The sequence below is a fragment of the Glandiceps talaboti genome, chromosome 15 (genome assembly GCF_964340395.1).
Source record: "Glandiceps talaboti chromosome 15, keGlaTala1.1, whole genome shotgun sequence".
NCBI lineage: Eukaryota > Metazoa > Hemichordata > Enteropneusta > Spengelidae > Glandiceps > Glandiceps talaboti.
The window spans coordinates 14,627,151-14,645,180 of record NC_135563.1 but is presented as its reverse complement, the minus strand read 5'-3'; the positions used below and the strand labels follow the sequence as shown (position 1 = coordinate 14,645,180).

The 18,030-nt window shown below is 35.0% G+C and overlaps 2 protein-coding genes across 2 annotated transcripts in view; one reads left to right on the top strand and one right to left on the bottom strand.

The window, feature by feature from the left end:
- LOC144446975 (deoxynucleoside triphosphate triphosphohydrolase SAMHD1-like) overlaps positions 1-18,030 on the top strand; it is a 367,634-nt gene that overhangs the window by 23,844 nt on the left and 325,760 nt on the right. The window lies entirely within an intron of this gene.
- LOC144446252 (uncharacterized) overlaps positions 1-18,030 on the bottom strand; it is a 75,958-nt gene that overhangs the window by 9,279 nt on the left and 48,649 nt on the right. Inside the window, exons 3-16 of the mRNA XM_078136004.1 lie at positions 17,090-17,189; positions 16,096-16,195; positions 14,904-14,983; positions 11,758-11,838; positions 9,194-9,301; positions 8,005-8,119; positions 7,052-7,220; positions 6,384-6,512; positions 5,679-5,781; positions 5,189-5,367; positions 4,110-4,296; positions 2,517-2,570; positions 1,728-1,819; positions 1,132-1,280 (exon numbers count right to left, since the gene is read on the bottom strand). Of these exons, the coding sequence (XP_077992130.1) occupies positions 1,132-1,280; positions 1,728-1,819; positions 2,517-2,570; positions 4,110-4,296; positions 5,189-5,367; positions 5,679-5,781; positions 6,384-6,512; positions 7,052-7,220; positions 8,005-8,119; positions 9,194-9,301; positions 11,758-11,838; positions 14,904-14,983; positions 16,096-16,195; positions 17,090-17,189 (1,646 nt within the window). The remainder of the gene's footprint in view (positions 1-1,131; positions 1,281-1,727; positions 1,820-2,516; positions 2,571-4,109; positions 4,297-5,188; positions 5,368-5,678; positions 5,782-6,383; positions 6,513-7,051; positions 7,221-8,004; positions 8,120-9,193; positions 9,302-11,757; positions 11,839-14,903; positions 14,984-16,095; positions 16,196-17,089; positions 17,190-18,030) is intronic.

The following is an 18,030-nucleotide window of genomic DNA, read 5'->3' as shown; positions in this document are numbered from 1 at the left end:
ATCTACGAAGTAGATTTGTAATTTTGTGTTTTTAACTGGTTTAAATGACAATTCTATGAAAACAACCAAAAAAAGAAAGTACTTACTTTCTAAAATACTTTGATCTAAGAATAAAAATGTGTTCGTAATTGTTCCTAATTTTATTTGCCATAGAAATAAGCATTAAAACATTTAATCTACCTATTAAAGCTGATATTTTTCTGACAAAATGTTCTTGACTTTAAATTAGGTTGAAATATCACCATGGCGATACGATAGGGTTATCCCTTAGCACAAAATGTCTGTGTTGGATCCTGCATTATTACAGCTATTATGAAGTGTACAATGATTTGTATGGTTCTTCAATAAATATGCCATATTTCAGTTATTGCTGCTCTGGCCATTTTGCATGCAAGGATCACAAGAGGGTGCCCCAGATTTGACAAAGTGAGGGCTAAAATTTTGTCATGGAATGCACAGACCATTTGTGTAAAAGAACTCTGTGTGTGTTCTTATTACTGTAGGGGTTTGGTATATTTTGATACTGGTAGTTGCTGATAAAACAGAAAAGTGAGAACAACACACAAATTGAGTGGAAATTGTGTGTCTGGTGTTTGACAAATGCACTTCATAACTATTCTGGCCCTCACTTTCAGTCCTAAACGGCTTGCGAACAGCACTCCTAGTGGCCAAACCATGAAATCTTTTATCTCTCAGATAAGGCCTAAAAAAAATTGTTTGGTTCTGGTTACCCGACCCCCACCAAGTTTTTCACTGCCAACCCTAAACTTTTTTGTACACAGTTGAGAAAAATAAAATTTAACATATTTGAGAAAAATAAAATAAAATCACAAAAATTGTGAAGTCTCGAGAGAAATAGTGGATGCGTAAACTGACATCAACTTAAAAAGACAATATAAAACTGTTCTTCCAAGCTGTAATGACTGTACATCTGATGGGAAGAAACCAATAACACAGAGGCCATATGGAAAACAACAGAACTAGACATACACACATGAACAAATCTACCTACCCCAGCTATTCTAAAATTGAACGTAATCGGAACCACACATTTTTTTTTAAAGGCCTAACCAGAATATAATGTCTGTGACCAGTTATATCATACTACATGTACAACTCAAAATAACATACTTGTTAAGGCCACGTTGTCATCACACTGCGGATTTACAACATCTTCATCTCTGCTTCTTGGCACTTTAAACAATGCATTCAAGTGAATCACACCTAAAGTTGATCTTACAGCTTCATAAGGCACATAAATTTGCTTCTCTGTTGGAGCTCTGTGTAAAATACATAAAAAATATCCAAAGTGTAAACACAATTTCCATAGCTTATTTTGATACTTCTGTAGTTGAGGTCTTTAAAATTCATATTAAACAGAGAGAAAAAAAGTAATGTAAGAGTCACTGTTAACTTCCACAGTCAAATGTAACAATTTAGTGACCAATATATATATATATAGATTGTGAATGATAGGAAAACAGGTTACCCTGGTAGACATGTATATAGAACTTCACTGACAACATACATGTCTCTTGAGACAACACATGGTGAGGAAGGCAGACAGACAGACAGACAGACAGACAGACAGACAGACACACACACACACACACACACAATAGAAGCTAAAATTAATGCATCATTTTAAGTATTCAAAGCTGACTCAGAAAGTCATCCGTATATGTAACAGTTAACACTGAATTTAAACAGTCTGGATATGTACTTACGCAGAAATTTTGCCAACAGCTCGTGACACTCCAGATATCTGTAGCGCCCTCAAGTGTCCATTACTGAAACATTCTGAATGAGCTCTTGGACTCTGAAAATAAAGCACATTTCATATACTATGTATTTGTGTATTGCTTTGTTTTGTATGTGTGTGGACCCATCATTAATCATTAAGTTTGGCTGATTTTCTTTGCCTTCAAATAGTGATATTTCAAGACTTAGCAGACATCAAGTCCCTCAATTTCATTTGTTAAATTTCAAAACTAAGCAGTTCATACCATATAAACTGCATATACATGTAATTCAGTCAAAACTCATGCCTCATATTTACCTACTATTCCCCAAAATTTGTTCTTCATTCAACCAAGGGAGACATGAGTGACCTAAGGGGCCTTGTCATTATGAGTCACTCGTAGTGACAAACCTTTAGGTCACAAGTATTTCTGGTTGAATGAAGAAAAATATTGGAGAATAATTATAATTATACCTTGTCAAGCTTAATTTATGAAGAAATCTGGAAAAACGATGGTGATTTGGAATGGTTTGACTCGTAAGTTGGTCATCAAAGAACCAGTGACATAAACATGGGCTGTCATGATGCAGTAGAACAACAAGGTTATATATTCCATATTTTCTGCTCAAAGCAATATCTTGGCTTGTGCATGGTATAATACAGTTTTATACCATATTTTTGACAAATTTTACTATTTAGCCAGTATGTATCTAGCAACCAAACAAAAGGAATGACAGAGGAATTGTCTAAAGTTTTCTTAAATTTATATGCTTACCACAGCAGCTCTAAATGTCTTTGCTGTCTTGTTTCCATTAGTATTGATTTCATCCTGATGAATGAAAAAGATACATTGTAACAAGATCTATGAATTAAACAACTGATATGCTAATGAGCACCAAGACCATTGGTCCTTCATTAGCATATTTTCAAGAACATTAACAGAAACAAGCAAAATGATACCAGTTATACAAATAAAGTACAAACTTGCAGGAATCTTGCCGTAAACTCCAAACTTTTTCTAAAACACACAGCACAATTGCAACATAATCTGATTAGAATCTAATGTTACAGCAATGAACTTAGTGCGATTTCTTTATTAACCACTGTTTCCAATGTTCTCTTTTGTTACATGAGTGAGTGCCTTGTTCTATACATCTGACACTATACCATGGGAGTTTACGTTCAAATCCTGAGTGCTGAGTAGATTTACTCAACCAATGAGAACGCATCTTGCTCAGAAACTTGTGGCTACAGTACCTCAGAACGCTCTGTTCATAAAGAGCTCGAGTGTAGAAAACAGTGTTATTGTTATGATTTGGTGTTTCTCTGTTTCAATTTCAATTCTCAAATGTTAAATACAGGATTTGAACATGAACTCCTCTGGTCTTGTGTCAGATGTAGGAAGGAATAAGACACTCACTCACAGATCAAAAAAGAACAAACAACAATAAACACAGGAAATCTGAGATAAAGAAAGAAAATGATGCCAAGTTCACTACATCAGATTTTAATCAGACACAATATTTGCAACACAACTTCTTCCTGGGTTTGTAACATCCTTTATGATATTAACAGCTATATTTTAATTCCACGAATGTGACCGTACAACAGAGTAAAAAGAAAATTCCCTCTTCTGTACTGCACATTAGATTTACATGTTGATTACAAAATTAATTTTAAATTGGTTGTTCCAATATTGCCAAGCATTTGTAAGACCGCTTCATATGTGTTATATTTCATCTTAGAGATATAAATATTTAAATTATCAATCAAATCATGATTCACTATTTCTAGCCTAGGGACAATCACACAGTATCACACAAGCTCAATAAACGCAATGCCGTTCCCCTAAATGAACATTTACAAGTGCGACATCGACACATTTATATATGATGTCCCCACGATAAAAATTCTTCACATCACTACAATCAATATAATATAAAAAACATAGTGAACACACTAATATATTAGCAGAAACTCAGCACTGTATATCACATTAGCAGTAAATTTCAATGAATATCAATATCGCAATAATAAATACAGAACCTGTTTATCATTGAAGGCATGAAAGTTTTCTACATTTGGTTAGAAGTGTGAAAATGAAGTTCAGCAATCGCATTGACACCAGATGCCCCACCCCTAAACGACCAAAGTTTGTTTATTGAGCTTGTGTGACATGATTGCAATCATCTCTTAAATAGACTGACAAAAGTAACGATTCACTTCTAATTTATCTACTGACTGGCAATGGACTGAAACTGAACTACTTAAAGTTGAAATTTTTCAAATCCCCCCCCCCCCCAAACAAACAAAAAAACAAAACATCACTCACTGCCAACATTTTTATCATTACCATCACAATACTTACCATTCTGAAATCCACCCAGTAACGTACTTCATGTACCAAATTGTTTCTGGCACTGTAGTATGGTCTACAACAAGGGTTGCTATGGTAAAATTGTGGAAATATTTTATAGCTGACCATAGTATCAAAACTGGTTGACTTTTCCCAGTCTTCTCCATAATGGTGTAAAACAGCTTTGTGAATTATCTCTCTGTCATCAACAAACACATTAAATGTCAGGAAGGAGGCTTCATGATCCTTGATTTAGCTAATAGTTCAGCAAATCTGGCTTGGAATCTGCAAATTGGTGATTTGCGCTTTAGTGCTGTCATGTGTTTCCGAACGGCAAAGTCCTTGAGTTAGAGTATGTCCAAGTCAATGCAATGGCATTAATGGGACCCGATAGGATACAGGCTGCTATGTGAAGCATTTAATCCTATTTGTTTCCAGAGGATGCAATAGATTGTATGTTCCCATAAAATCTACAATTCTCAGTACCTACAATAGAATTCTACCACCTAGGTTTGTCATAAAAATAATAATTTCTTGGTCGACACCACAACTTCTACTCTACACATGCATTACTATATGCGTGTGTGAGAATAAGTTGACTGATTTCATGGTCTTGTTCTATTTTGACCCTCTAGCATGAGATAAAATGCTTTTGCAGGTACCGTGAATTGAGGTCCCATTTGCAACTTATGCCAATCTACAAAATAGCATATATTAAAACTTATGTAGAAGTATATCTTAGCCAACATAGTGTGACGGTGGCCAAAACAGTAGTGCTTTTAAAATTTAGTGGTACGCCAAAAATTGCCAAATGTCATTCTTAATATGATTTATAGGTGAGAAATCAGTTACTACACATAACTTAACATAACACTATGTATGTTCATCATGGCAGCACTAGGATTCAAACACAAGTTCTCTTCTTCCACTTTTGATTGAGGAACAGACATGTTTCGAACAAATCACTTGTCCTTCTTAACATGTTTTAGTAGTTGGAATAAAATATGTTTGAAACATTATTATTATATTAACAATCAAGTTCCAGACTATGTCCCTTTAAACAATCTGAAAATAGTAGCCTACAGTCATACCTGATAGTGCTCCTGCCAATTTTGACATCCATACTTTCATAGAAACCTTTGTCAACCCATTCAAGAACCTCCTTCCTGACCTGGTTTCTGGGATCATGGTCAAATTTCCGTGCAAACATAGCATCAAAGGAAAACGTCTTCAACTTGGGCAAATCAGCAGGCTCAAAAATACCAGGACCCTATAAATGAAAACAGAAAAAAACAAAATCACAGCAAATTCATTTTGGTGTGAAGTTGCACCTTCAATTCCTTGTGTTATTCCTTTCATCAGGTCCGTTGCTCTGGCAACACTTAGTGGAGGGCGCCACCACAGTTCACAATAGTCCATGAATGCGAAGGACACCAGCACAACCCAGGACACCACATACTGTGACCCTACATTACACCACATCCAATCGATAGCCTTTGCACAACAATGAAACACCCATAAATTGATTCTGATATAAGCTGCATTTTTAACAACATGTCAAAAAGAATATTTTCATCTCACCTGACCACAGAAGTCAATGTCTTCAGTATGTCTGCAGAATCCAAACTCGTCTCTAGAATCAAAGTTCTTTAAGTGATGTAAATGTCCAGGCAGGTAAGTACTCCTGAAAAGGAAATGAAGAGATTCTACATCAGCTTAAATGCTAGGTCAAAGTGTTACAGTAACTGTAATACATTTAAGTTCAGTTGAAGTCTACCACCAACCCATACATGATACAAAGAAAAAAGCAAGAAAATTAGATCTACATATCATATGAATCACTGTCAAAGAATTGGGTGTAGACCCAATATATTTTTTCATAATATTTTAAAGTGGCCACATGGATGAGACATAGGCATTTATTGTGGATATTTCAAGAAACAACTCTACTATGGGTTTTTTCCATGAAAAAAAAGAAGAGAAACAACATTGACCAAGTCCAACTACAAAATGTGTACGACTGGTTTTTTTTTTTAAATATAGATTTAATCAACTTGAGGATGTACAATACGAAGAGTAAGTAATTGCATGTGATAAATACGCTTCAACTACAGCTAGCTATTCGGAATTTGTTCTAATCGGTCAACCTGTCTTAACTTTTTTGCAAAAGAATGCCTGATTCCCTTTTCCCAAATACACTGACACCTTCCAGCATAAATCATAATTTACTAAACTTTGTAGGACCATGAAAAACAAAGAGATGAAATGACAGAACTATATACTTGCCTGTAATCTGAGATCATTAAATTTGACATCATGTAACTTTCATCTGGGATTATACAAGTCTGGGCAAAATACTGAAGATTATTTATCAGATACCCTCTATCAGGAGATACAACAAACTCAGCAAAATTTCTGTAAAATCAAGCAATAAATACTGTTACTAGAATGCAGTAAATAGATAAAACAAAATAGAACAGGTTTCTGGCTCAGAAACAAATGATTTGTGATCTGCTATGTTGTGGAAATTTAACTACATGTGTTTACTGTCATGAATATATTAAAAATGGTGGTATGTTGTACAGACTGGCCTTGTTTCTTTTACATGTGGCATATGGGTGTGAGAGGCAAGGAAGAGGTGTATGTGTGTATTTAAAAACAATTCATTGAACAACTGCAGTTACTGTTGTGTATTAGTATCCACTTTAATGCCATACACTGTACAGGCTGGCCTGCATGACATGCACTTGGTAGGAAATGGAAGGAGTGGAGGGAGTGTGGGAGATCAATATCTACATGTGATGTGATGATTGCACTCACCTGTCATAAATTTCCCACTGTGAAGTATTGTACATATCAGTCAAGACTGGCCTGTATGACACACATTAGGTAGGGGATGGGAGAGGTGAGAGAAGCAAAGGTGTGGGTGAGAAATATATGTGATGACCACTCACCTGCCATAAACTCCCCACTGTGAAGCACTGTACATATCAGCCCAGACTGGCCTATCTCCTCTATATGATGCATTATACACATGAGCATCACAGCTATACCAAACTGTATAATCTGTAGCTTTATTCTTCCGATCTCTCCATCGGCCATTTTTCCTGAGAAAGGTATGTCCTGGAAACATTGATTTGAAAGATAATGTATTATTAAAACAGTGGTCTCATGGTTTGGATACTGAGTGCATGTTATCGCCAAACTTTCCAATTACTATATCATATTATATCTTTTCTTTCTGAAATATTCTAAAAAGTGTTGGTATTTCTAATTTCTATATATCATATGTTATATTTGCTTCGTAAAATATTCAAAAATACATACATTTGAATAAATTTGTTTACTATTAGCATATATATGTATTTGTTTGTTTTACAAGAACACTATTGATAACATCTTTTCAGTGACTTGTATAATTTCTTGTTTATCATGTTATTCAAAAGTGAAAACTTGTGTGTGCTAAGAAATGAATTTACAACCAGGGAAGATGATAAACACAGCCATTTCACAATATCCAGTGATTTGAGTGGGAATCAAAAGTTATGACTTGGCACGTCAGTACGATGTAGGAATATATCCACTGTCTTTTGTCACTATTACAAATTGACTTTACCTACGACATTTGCAATATTCTGTGACTGGAATCATTTGAACTTATTCAAAGGTAGATCACACTTCATTTCATCAATGCATGTGCAGGTCGCACACTATTAAAGACACCTGTCTCCCCCTTGACATTTTCAACAATCTGTGACTTGAGTCTCTACTTTAGGCGACACTCATCCTGCCCACTCAATGCAGACAATACGCATCAGGATTCTGCTAGGGAGTCTAACTCGAACTCCCTAGCTTGAATACAAATATGTAATTTGCACTGTATATTATTCTACATTATTGTCTTTACCTCTAGCTGGCGCCAAGGCAGCTGCCACATCGTCTACATCCCTGATGGGTAGATCAGCACCACTTAGATTTATGATAAAGTCCCACGCACCCATCCTCACCAGTTCCTCGAAACACTGACAGTGAAAAAAAACATGTCAAGTAATGTAAGGCGTCTATGCACAACGAAAAAAGCACAACAATAGTTTAATTTTTGCAACTTTGATACCAAAATGGATAGACCATCACTTAAATGTTACCTTTCCAGAAAAAGAAACCTAGAACAGGTATAAAAACTGTGAGTTTGTCCTGACTGTTTGATAAGTTAAATATCATACATAACATGTATGATAAAACCACAAAGTACATTTTGAAAGGTTGCAAGTATACCTGCAAACCAAATTTCAATTACAAGCAGACATCTTTTTGTCCGATATCATATTATGTTTATCATTCCAATTCAGTAAGTCGAATTTGAAAACATCAACAACCTAACTAATAGAATGTGTACGATCCACAAAATTCTTACTGTACAGCAATAAAATGAAAGAAACTCCTCAGGATTACAATAGGTCAAGACCTCCTTTTATTACTAAGCATAGTGCAGGATAGTCTGGATTTCAACGTGGTTTCTAACTGTGGAGGTGTAAATCTAGACTAGGTGTAAATGGATACCGTATAGGAACTAGACTTGGTGTATTAAAATCATAATGTTACCATATAGGAACTAGACTCAGTGTAAATTGTAACGATACTGTATAGGAACTAGGCTAAGTTCAGGATTATGCAAGGATGGATTGACTGCCATGTTTAACAGGTGATTCAAGTTTATATACAGCATGGGTTTCCAGGGGAAAACTTTTGTCTGCATTAGCTAAAACATACTCCACCCCATTTTAAATTTACTATAATGGTATGTGGAGCAATGCAAATCTTAAACTGTAATTATGGTTGACTACTATAAATGTAGGTTACTGTGCCTTTATCAAAAAGTACCATGAATGAGTTGCTCTGATAATTTCTGGCAAACCATAAGATGTTACAAATGACCTTTCTTTAAACAACTCGCCTCTAGTTCTGCTCGGACAATTTTCATATGACCCCAAGATGTTACAAATGACCTTTCTTTGAACAACTTACCTCTAGTTCTGCTCTGCTAATTTTCATATGACCCCAAGATGTAACAAATGACCTTTCTTTAAACAACTCACCTCTAGTTCTGCTCGGACAATTTCATAAGACCCCCAAGACGCTACAAACGATCTTTCCCTGGGAAGGATGTGGATGTTGTCTGCAAATTGCGTCCTTTCTATCAACATCTGGAAAAACAACAACAAAATACTTGATTTTCTGTTTCAAATAGATCTCACATATCTTTGAGAAATTAAACTACAATGTACTCACCACAGTTTTATTTAGCAATACATATTTTATCACATTATTTAACCAATAACTCTCTCTGATTTGTATGCTTGGGTTTTCCTTATCTTATAACTTCCACTATAAACTATATTTCTGAACAGTTAAACCATATCAACTATGTAGCAAAAGTGTACTTAAAATTCAAAAACAAAGTAGCATAAAATTGTATGATCACCAACTAAATGAAACATGCTTCAAATATAATATTTTTTAAAAAATCAACTCAAAATCAAGTTCCCTATATTTATCACTTGTGTTGGGTTGTTGGTCTGTACATGACAAGTACATTTCTTTTCTTATACCGATTCAGAGAAATACATTTCTTTGGTGATGTCATAACAGGTACAAATATTTTCCTCAATTTTCATCCAAAAATTCTGTATAATTCTTTCATGAAAGCCTGTCGAAAACTTTCTAAAATTACTGAACTAAATGAAAATACCCCGGTAGGCATTCAGAAACATATCAGTGACTATTCTACGTATAATGCTTCAAAAATATCAAAAAAATGTTTTCACAAAACCTTGAACACTTATGAGATTTGTCTAAATTCAACGAGATAAAGTTCCCGGAGTACAAATCAGAGTTAGTTTATAAATATGGGTATATACATTTGTAATGTATATTGGAACATTCTGACAAAATCGGCAAATATTGGTCATATTGCTATATTGATTTATTTACCATGCCGAAATCATAAACCCTGCTGACGACAAAACATAAGATAACAAGAGGAAACCAGATGGGGATAAGTAAAATGCAATTAGCAGTTATTGTCAATCCTCAGGGTTGTAAAACTCAAAGGCACCTTATGAGATGTGCTCATGGCCATGTGATAAAAAGGACTGAGGAGTGGCTCGTGACTTATTGCTGCCTTTAATCTGATCAGCAAAACACGACATCAACCTGTAGACTGAGTCAATGTTAATTTATCTCTGCAGTAAAATCTATAGCAAAATCTACAAGGCATACCATCAACCTATGGACAGACGAATGTCCTTTAAATTCAAATCACATAAAACCTGTAGATCTACAGGAACATCTTCAAGACAAACCATCAACCTGTGAGCAGTCAATGTCCTATCAACCTGTCTTAGCAGTAAGATCTGTAATAACACTGATGAAACATTAATGACTTCAGAAACATCACCCAGTCACTATCTCTATCATGACAGTTAACTCATCTCACTTCTAAATCTTTTAATGGGACGGTTCCTTTGACATCAAAAGTGAATACTAGCTAATCATACCCAAGAAGCCTCATTGATATTTTGACCAAGAATTACTAGTTTATGACCTCATTTGAAAACAAAGTCAACCAACCAATTTTATCTATTAAGGAGGAAATGACTGGCTGTTATTACTCCATCCTACATATTTCCCTCCCTGTAATGTCAGCATGCTATAGGGATCATTACATGGATAATGTCTGATAATACAACAAAGTACACATCATTGGCTTTTTAAGATTTACGAGTACAGCGATTGTAAATTTTACACAAGTCAGTTACCTTGGTTACACATGCTGAATTTTCATGAATTTGAAACATTTTTCTTCTGCAGTTTGATTTTCCTTGACAATATGTCATCAAGAATACCACGAAATCTTTATACAGGGTCACTTTTACTATGGTAAATTATGAGAACTATGTAGTGTACATGTATATCCTTGCAAACTATAACAAATTCCTCAACTACATGTACACATGTAGATCGCTCCAACACTAATATCATTGCAGTCAGTCAGGTATATTTCTTACTAAAATTTCTAAAACACACATACCGGTACATGCATGCATGTACATGAATGCATGGACAAACATACTGGTACACAGATGTGCACACAAACACAGATACACACACTTATATATAATACACACAGACACACATACTCCCACCTAACCATCCCACCATAACCCCAAAACCAACATGTCTACCCCCAACACACACATGCACACACTTAACATTGAATTTAAAGGTGACTACATGTAGCTTATGTATAGAGAAAACTCCACCCAATAGGGAATAGCGTGTGTGCTCAACCAAAAATCACAAGGTTAACGTTCCAAAACTAGCCAGACAAATTCCAGATTATCCCATTCCGAATTCAGTGCAAGTTGCCTTCCCAAAGGTAAAACTACATGAGATAACATTACAAATATTAATAGCCAAGACAGTTTCTTTGATGTTACCCCAACATACATGTTCTCCTTACGAGTTTACACACTGATATCATGTTGCCAGGCAACAGCACACTTCCACTTAAATTCAGATTCCATGTCTTATCCAAGGCTTGGAAAAATCCTCTCCACGGAGCAAATTTTGAATTTATGACACATTTGAGACCTCTTACCTGTCTTATTTCTTCTGCCCGTTTATCCACATGAATGCAGTAATAGAAATACGGCTTGTAAATGGATCGAAGAAGCTGCATCTGCAAGTCATAAATATAAAAACAAAAACAAGCCGATGGCGTTATAGCACAACTGACTCTACTAAAATTACATCCATGTTGTTTTTTATGTTATTATTAAAAGAGAAGCAATTAACCTAAAGTTGCTATGACCATTATCATGGTAACTATGGATTTGTTTGCTGTTGATTGTCATAGTTACTATGGATTTGCTTTCAGTTGCTATGACCATTATCATGGTTACTATGGATTTGTTTGCAGTTGATTACCCTGGTTACTATGGATTTGCTTTCAGTTGCTATGACCATTATCATGGTTACTATGGATTTGTTTTGATCATTATCATGGTTACTATGGATTTAATTTACAGTTGCTATGATCATTACCATGGTTGCTAGGGATTATTTGCAGTTGCTATGACCACTACACTGGTTGTTATGGATTTGAGTTTACCCAAGCCAAGAATTTTCTTCAAATATTATAGACAAAAAACTGCATGTTATCAACACATGGGACTAATATCCATACGACATGTACTCAAATTTCTTCATTTAGGCCAAGGGACTTTATTTAAAAACAAATACAGAGAGGAAATTTTGCGAAGATCTGTCTTTCAGGTATACCGAGTATGAAATTGAGAAATATGTTGTCATCAATGTTGATTTAATAAAATGGCAGTGGTAATCAATTTTGCCATTATCACATTTCCTCTGATTACAACATGATGTCTTAAAGTCTCTACAGTCTGCTGTATCCTAGAAACCAATCTAGACTGTAGCCTAGCAACCAATACATTTACTGCTTAAACTAAGTTCACTAACAAGCTTCTGTTATAGCTTGTGGGGGCAGCCACAAATGAAGTCCCCCTGCATGCTGTCAAATCAGAAAAACATTTTACAGCCTGTAAGTGCAATGGACATGGGATTGAAGGGATTTTACCATTAGATACTCTTGTATTACTTTGCTTAAAGCAAAATCCTGAAATATGCTCATAAAAAATTGACCATAAGGTATTGTATGTATTGGACACAACCAGATGGTTTTATGGGATCTACAATTGTTCACTGCTCCATTCAAGGGTTTTCTATCCTTTCACTTTTTTATACCAGATTTTACTGAGGCCTCACTGAAAAAACAACTCAAGGCAAAAAAAGATGTAATAAATTCTCTCCCTGTATTATTTCCATGTGATAACCTTCTGTTTGCATAGCATGATAGCCATAAAATAAATGTAATAAAAAAAATGTTTGTTTCCGATACAATGACTTCAGAAAATTGGGTAGGTAGGTCGGCATTTCATTTATTTCACTGTTGATTTGTTTAAAATTACTTGGGCCCCAAGATAAGATACATGTACTCGTCGGTCATAATACTAATCCGAGACAGTTTGATAAGATGTATTAAAATGAAGACAATTATAAGTTAAGTAGATGAACACGTTATGTAGACTGTACTGTTATTGTCTAAAGAGACCTGGTTTCTCTCTGGAAAATGATTTTTTTTTTAAAAGTGACCACAGATGAGGCAAATGTATGAAGGTATGACACGGAAATAGAAGTAAATTGTCACCATTTTACCTTTTTGCATGCAAAAAAATGTTTAGGGTTGGGGGCTTGCACTAGGGTTATTGGAAACACACTATTTCTTTTATCTGGCTTAGTTCAATGCAGCTCATGATGTGGGTGCTCATACATGCCTATACAAGTGTGATTTCTAGGTAATTATAAGTTTTCTGATGAATTCATCAAATACGTCATATTCATTTCAACATGTTTGAATTCTTGATACCTACAATTACCTCATGCCAAAGATCCAAAATAGAACAAGAAGGTTGACTTATTCCCATGCAAGTCTTTAGTCACACATGTGTAGTACTTGAAGTGGAAGTTATGGTGTTGACCAAGAAATTGATTGTCACTACTATGACACGCTTAGGTTGTAAAATTCTATTGCAGGTAATTAGAATTGCATTGGCTTTGCAGAACAAATTGAAGAAATAGGTAACATGTGAAATTGACTATGTCATGTACTTGTATAGTTACTGGGTAAATCAAGGTTATACTCAATTACGTTGGAAACCATCAAATAGAATAATGTTGATACATCTAAAGTTCATGGCATACATTTTAACACTATTTCACGGTCTTTGGTTTGGGAATGAAGGTAGTTTAATATGTACAACTGCGTTTTTGTCTTTAAGGTTCTTGATATCATTTTCACTGACAAGAACTTAGCTAGATCAGGCTGGTAACCTACATTTTCTTATTACACACAAAAATGTGCAAGTAATGGTTTGGCTTGACATTTGACCCTGAAAATTAAGGTCAAGGTAAAATCTACAAAATGTACAGAAAAATGCAGAGATTACATGTATACCTGATATTGGGGTGTAGAGTTTGAATTGAGAAAGAATGACAGTGCTTAGCTAGCATGCACACGTATTTGTATTATTTATTTTGTATCTGGGAATAAAGTCATGTATATATTTATATAAGGAACGACTACTATACAATAACCTGTATGGTTAACTGGGATGTAGCTAATTTTTAAATAGTTGGTAAAATGTGATAAGTAAGTGGTAATAAAGGAATGAGACTCATAAAGCTGCCCTACGACAGAAATATAATGGTTGAAGGAAAGAATTTTTAAACAAATTCTTGAAAAATGTTCAGTCAAGACACACTGGCAACTCTGCAATCTTTTGCCAGCTACTTTTTCAGGAATTTGTTTAAAAATTCTTTCATTCAACCATTATATTTCCATCAGTGGGCAGATTTATAATATGGGTCTATTACATACACTATCTACATCCTTGACTATCAGTATCATTACACAGAGCTACCATTACAGTAACTGATAAAAGAGCTCAGATCTCATGACTTAACAATGAACAGCCTGATAAAGCTATTCTACTCTTACATGACATCATCAGGCGAGTTCAGATAACGAGTCTATTGCAAATCTATTACGGTGTACCAGACAGTACAGTTTTCATTATATTATTCATCTCGTTGGGAATATTACTTAAGTCTGTAGTTCATGCATTTATACATGTGCGACTCTTACTCCGAGCACTCAAAACTTACCACCGTGTCTGGCATCTCGTGTACAAGTAATGCAAACGCCAACCTGGCAGGTATGAGATTAGCATGGGGAAGGGTGATTACTACAAAAAAGAACATACAGAAGGAAAACAGTCACTACATGATCAACATTCTTAAAACTGGAAATATATACAAATATACGGCTATGACATTTCAGATAAGACAGACTGTTATTCATGGTTACCTTTCTTTAACTTTGAAACATAAACTCAAACCAAGGATACAATTTTTTTCAAAACATGTACATATACAGACACAAGAAAGCTTCAAAATGGGACTGTTTGCTGTCTGTCTCCCCCACCCCCACCCTTCAACTCAAACCAATCGTAGAAAGAAACTGACTCTCCAAAAAGGATTGGACTTTTTTATCATTTTAGGAAAGATTATGGGTAAACTAAAAATGATTGTCCCCAGAAATTTGAAATCAAATAAATAATTCACCTGACACATAGTTGTAGGGCATAAAACATTTAATGTTTTATACTAACTACTATCCATGCAAGTCTGTGGGGAAATTATTCAACCAAAATGAAAATCTTGATGCCAAATAATTGATTTATTCTTGTCAGGGGAAAACAACATTATTATGTTTTTATAAGTGAGATATAAAGTAAAATTGGGTTTTTAATTAATTCATGTTCTTTGATGTATTTATTTATACATGTATATCTAAATCTAAACAGATCTTAGACTTAATATAAATTATGTAAACTTATGATGTAGTCAAAGCCCCCCGACTTAAATAAGGAGGGTGGCCATATTACAAATAACTAAGTCAATATGAATTCTTCTTAGATTTTAGCAGAGTTGTTGGTGGTCAATGCAAAATTGAAAACACATTTCTGTGCTTTTAACTTGCATCTGCCTTGGCTTGGTTCTTGAAATAGTAGCAAGACAAGTCGCTGGGTGCTGTGGTGTTGTTTGGTTTGGTGCTGTGGTATAGTGTCATGGTTCTGTATATATGGTTTGATGTGCTGTGTGGCCTGGTGGGTGGGGTGTGGTGTGTTGTGTGCAATGTAATGTGATGCAATGCAAAACGAAGTGACGTGCTGTGGTGTGGTGTGATGTGATGGCAAGCGATGCAATGCAATTCAAGGCAAGGCGAGATGAGACAATGCGATGTGAGGTGACACAATGGCTGTGATGTGGTAACACTGTAACAATGGATACTTACATTGCTTATGCTCTGTTAAGTCGGGTCTAGGGCCTGGTAATGGCAAACTTTTGAAAGAAAATCTAAGATTAGGATCATCTGGAGACCGACTTTGCTCAGACTAGAAAAAGAATAGAAACAATATTTCTGTCAGAAAAAGGACAAAGTCTTGGATGGTTTATGAAATACTTTGTAAAATTATCCTGGACTCTGTTGTTTCTAAAACATACAATTTCTATGGTTACAGTGACTGCTGTGGTTAGTACACGTACTTCCAGAATGCCTCAAGACCCAAGGTGAGACACAAGTGAATTTTTTGGCTCGTTTCCATTTTTGTTGAAGAGACCTGTCCATCAGCTGGATAACCTGACTAAATTATAACCAACATTTTCAGTTTTATCATGAAAAAAAAATCATCATAAAAAGCGTCAAAATGATCAGCCATGACTCCTTTAAAGTATTCAGAAATCTATGCTGTAGAAGGGAAAATGGTGGCTGTTTCATTGCAAATTGAGTGTCAAAGGGTTAATTAATTAAGTAGTACTTTGCAAAACACTGAACATAAACATTAAGGTTACATAGATTTTGTGGATTTTGATCAGCCATCACTCCTTCAAAGCACACTGAAAGCTAGAAGTTAAAGTGGTACTTTGCACAACAATAAACACATAAGTTTACATAGATGTAGATTTTTTGGATTTTGATCAGCCATCACTCCTTCAAAGTACACTGAAATCTTTGCACAACAATGACCACATACATTTACATTGATTTTGTACAGTTCAAGTGAAACTGCCATGAGAAAAATCCTTAATTTCTCATTTGCAGTTCTGTTTGACATTACAAATATGACAGACTCAATAAATGTACACTGAACATTGTGTTTTAACCAATTTCACACAACTATGGACAGGCCAGCATTACTGGGAAGCTTTCAACTAAAACTTCTAGCCTTGTTCATTTGCTACCACTAGGTGACATAGCAGCAGATTGGGACTGAATAAATTAAGTTTACCTGCTGTAATAATGCTGGCGGTATACAGCCACCACTGATGTTGTAATGGTATGAACAATATGCATCTATCAACTCCTTCCTGCAACCAGCACTTGGCACTCTGTACATACAAGAATCAAAAGTAATACTCAATCTAAAGTAACACTTTAGTTAATAATTCTATGAAAGTAGAATATACCCTTTTATATCCCAGACGCATACAACGTTAATGTAACCAAATATAACATTGATCTCAGATCTCATACCACCTGCCCACCTGCTGAAACTAATCAATAAATCTTCACCTTTCACTGGCGACATCATGTTATTTTCTGTCTGCTTATAAATGTTCCATAGTATGTAGCTCTGTGATGAATCATTGCAAGTGTTATAAACTTTCAGTAATCTCTAGTTCAAAATGTCTTCTAAATCAATATTCACCAGAAATTTTCTTTTCCAAAAATATTTCAAACTCATATTTTAGTTCATACAACATGACTTGGGATACACAACCTGCCAATGCATACATATGAAATTGCATGAACACAAAAATTCACCAACCTCTCACCGACTGAAAAGGGATTTACACAAATCCGTATGGAGACTCTGATACACGTCAGTTTTAAAACTTTTATTACACTGTAAAATGCATCAATTCACAAACCTCTCACTGAAAGGTGATCTACACAAATCCACACAAGGTCTGACGCAAATCAGTTTTGAAAGTTTTATTACAATGTATAATTCACCAATCTCTTTCCGAAAGGTGATTTATACAAATCCACATGGGCGTCTGACAAAAAACAGTTTGAAAATTTATCTGACTATTGAACAAATTCCTAATCTCTTATCACAGTTATCAAATAATGTCACAATTCGCTAGAAACTTGGATTGTAATAGTGTGATAACAAAATAAACACAAACTTCCCCTTGGTTACAGATTTAAATTTTGTACACTCCA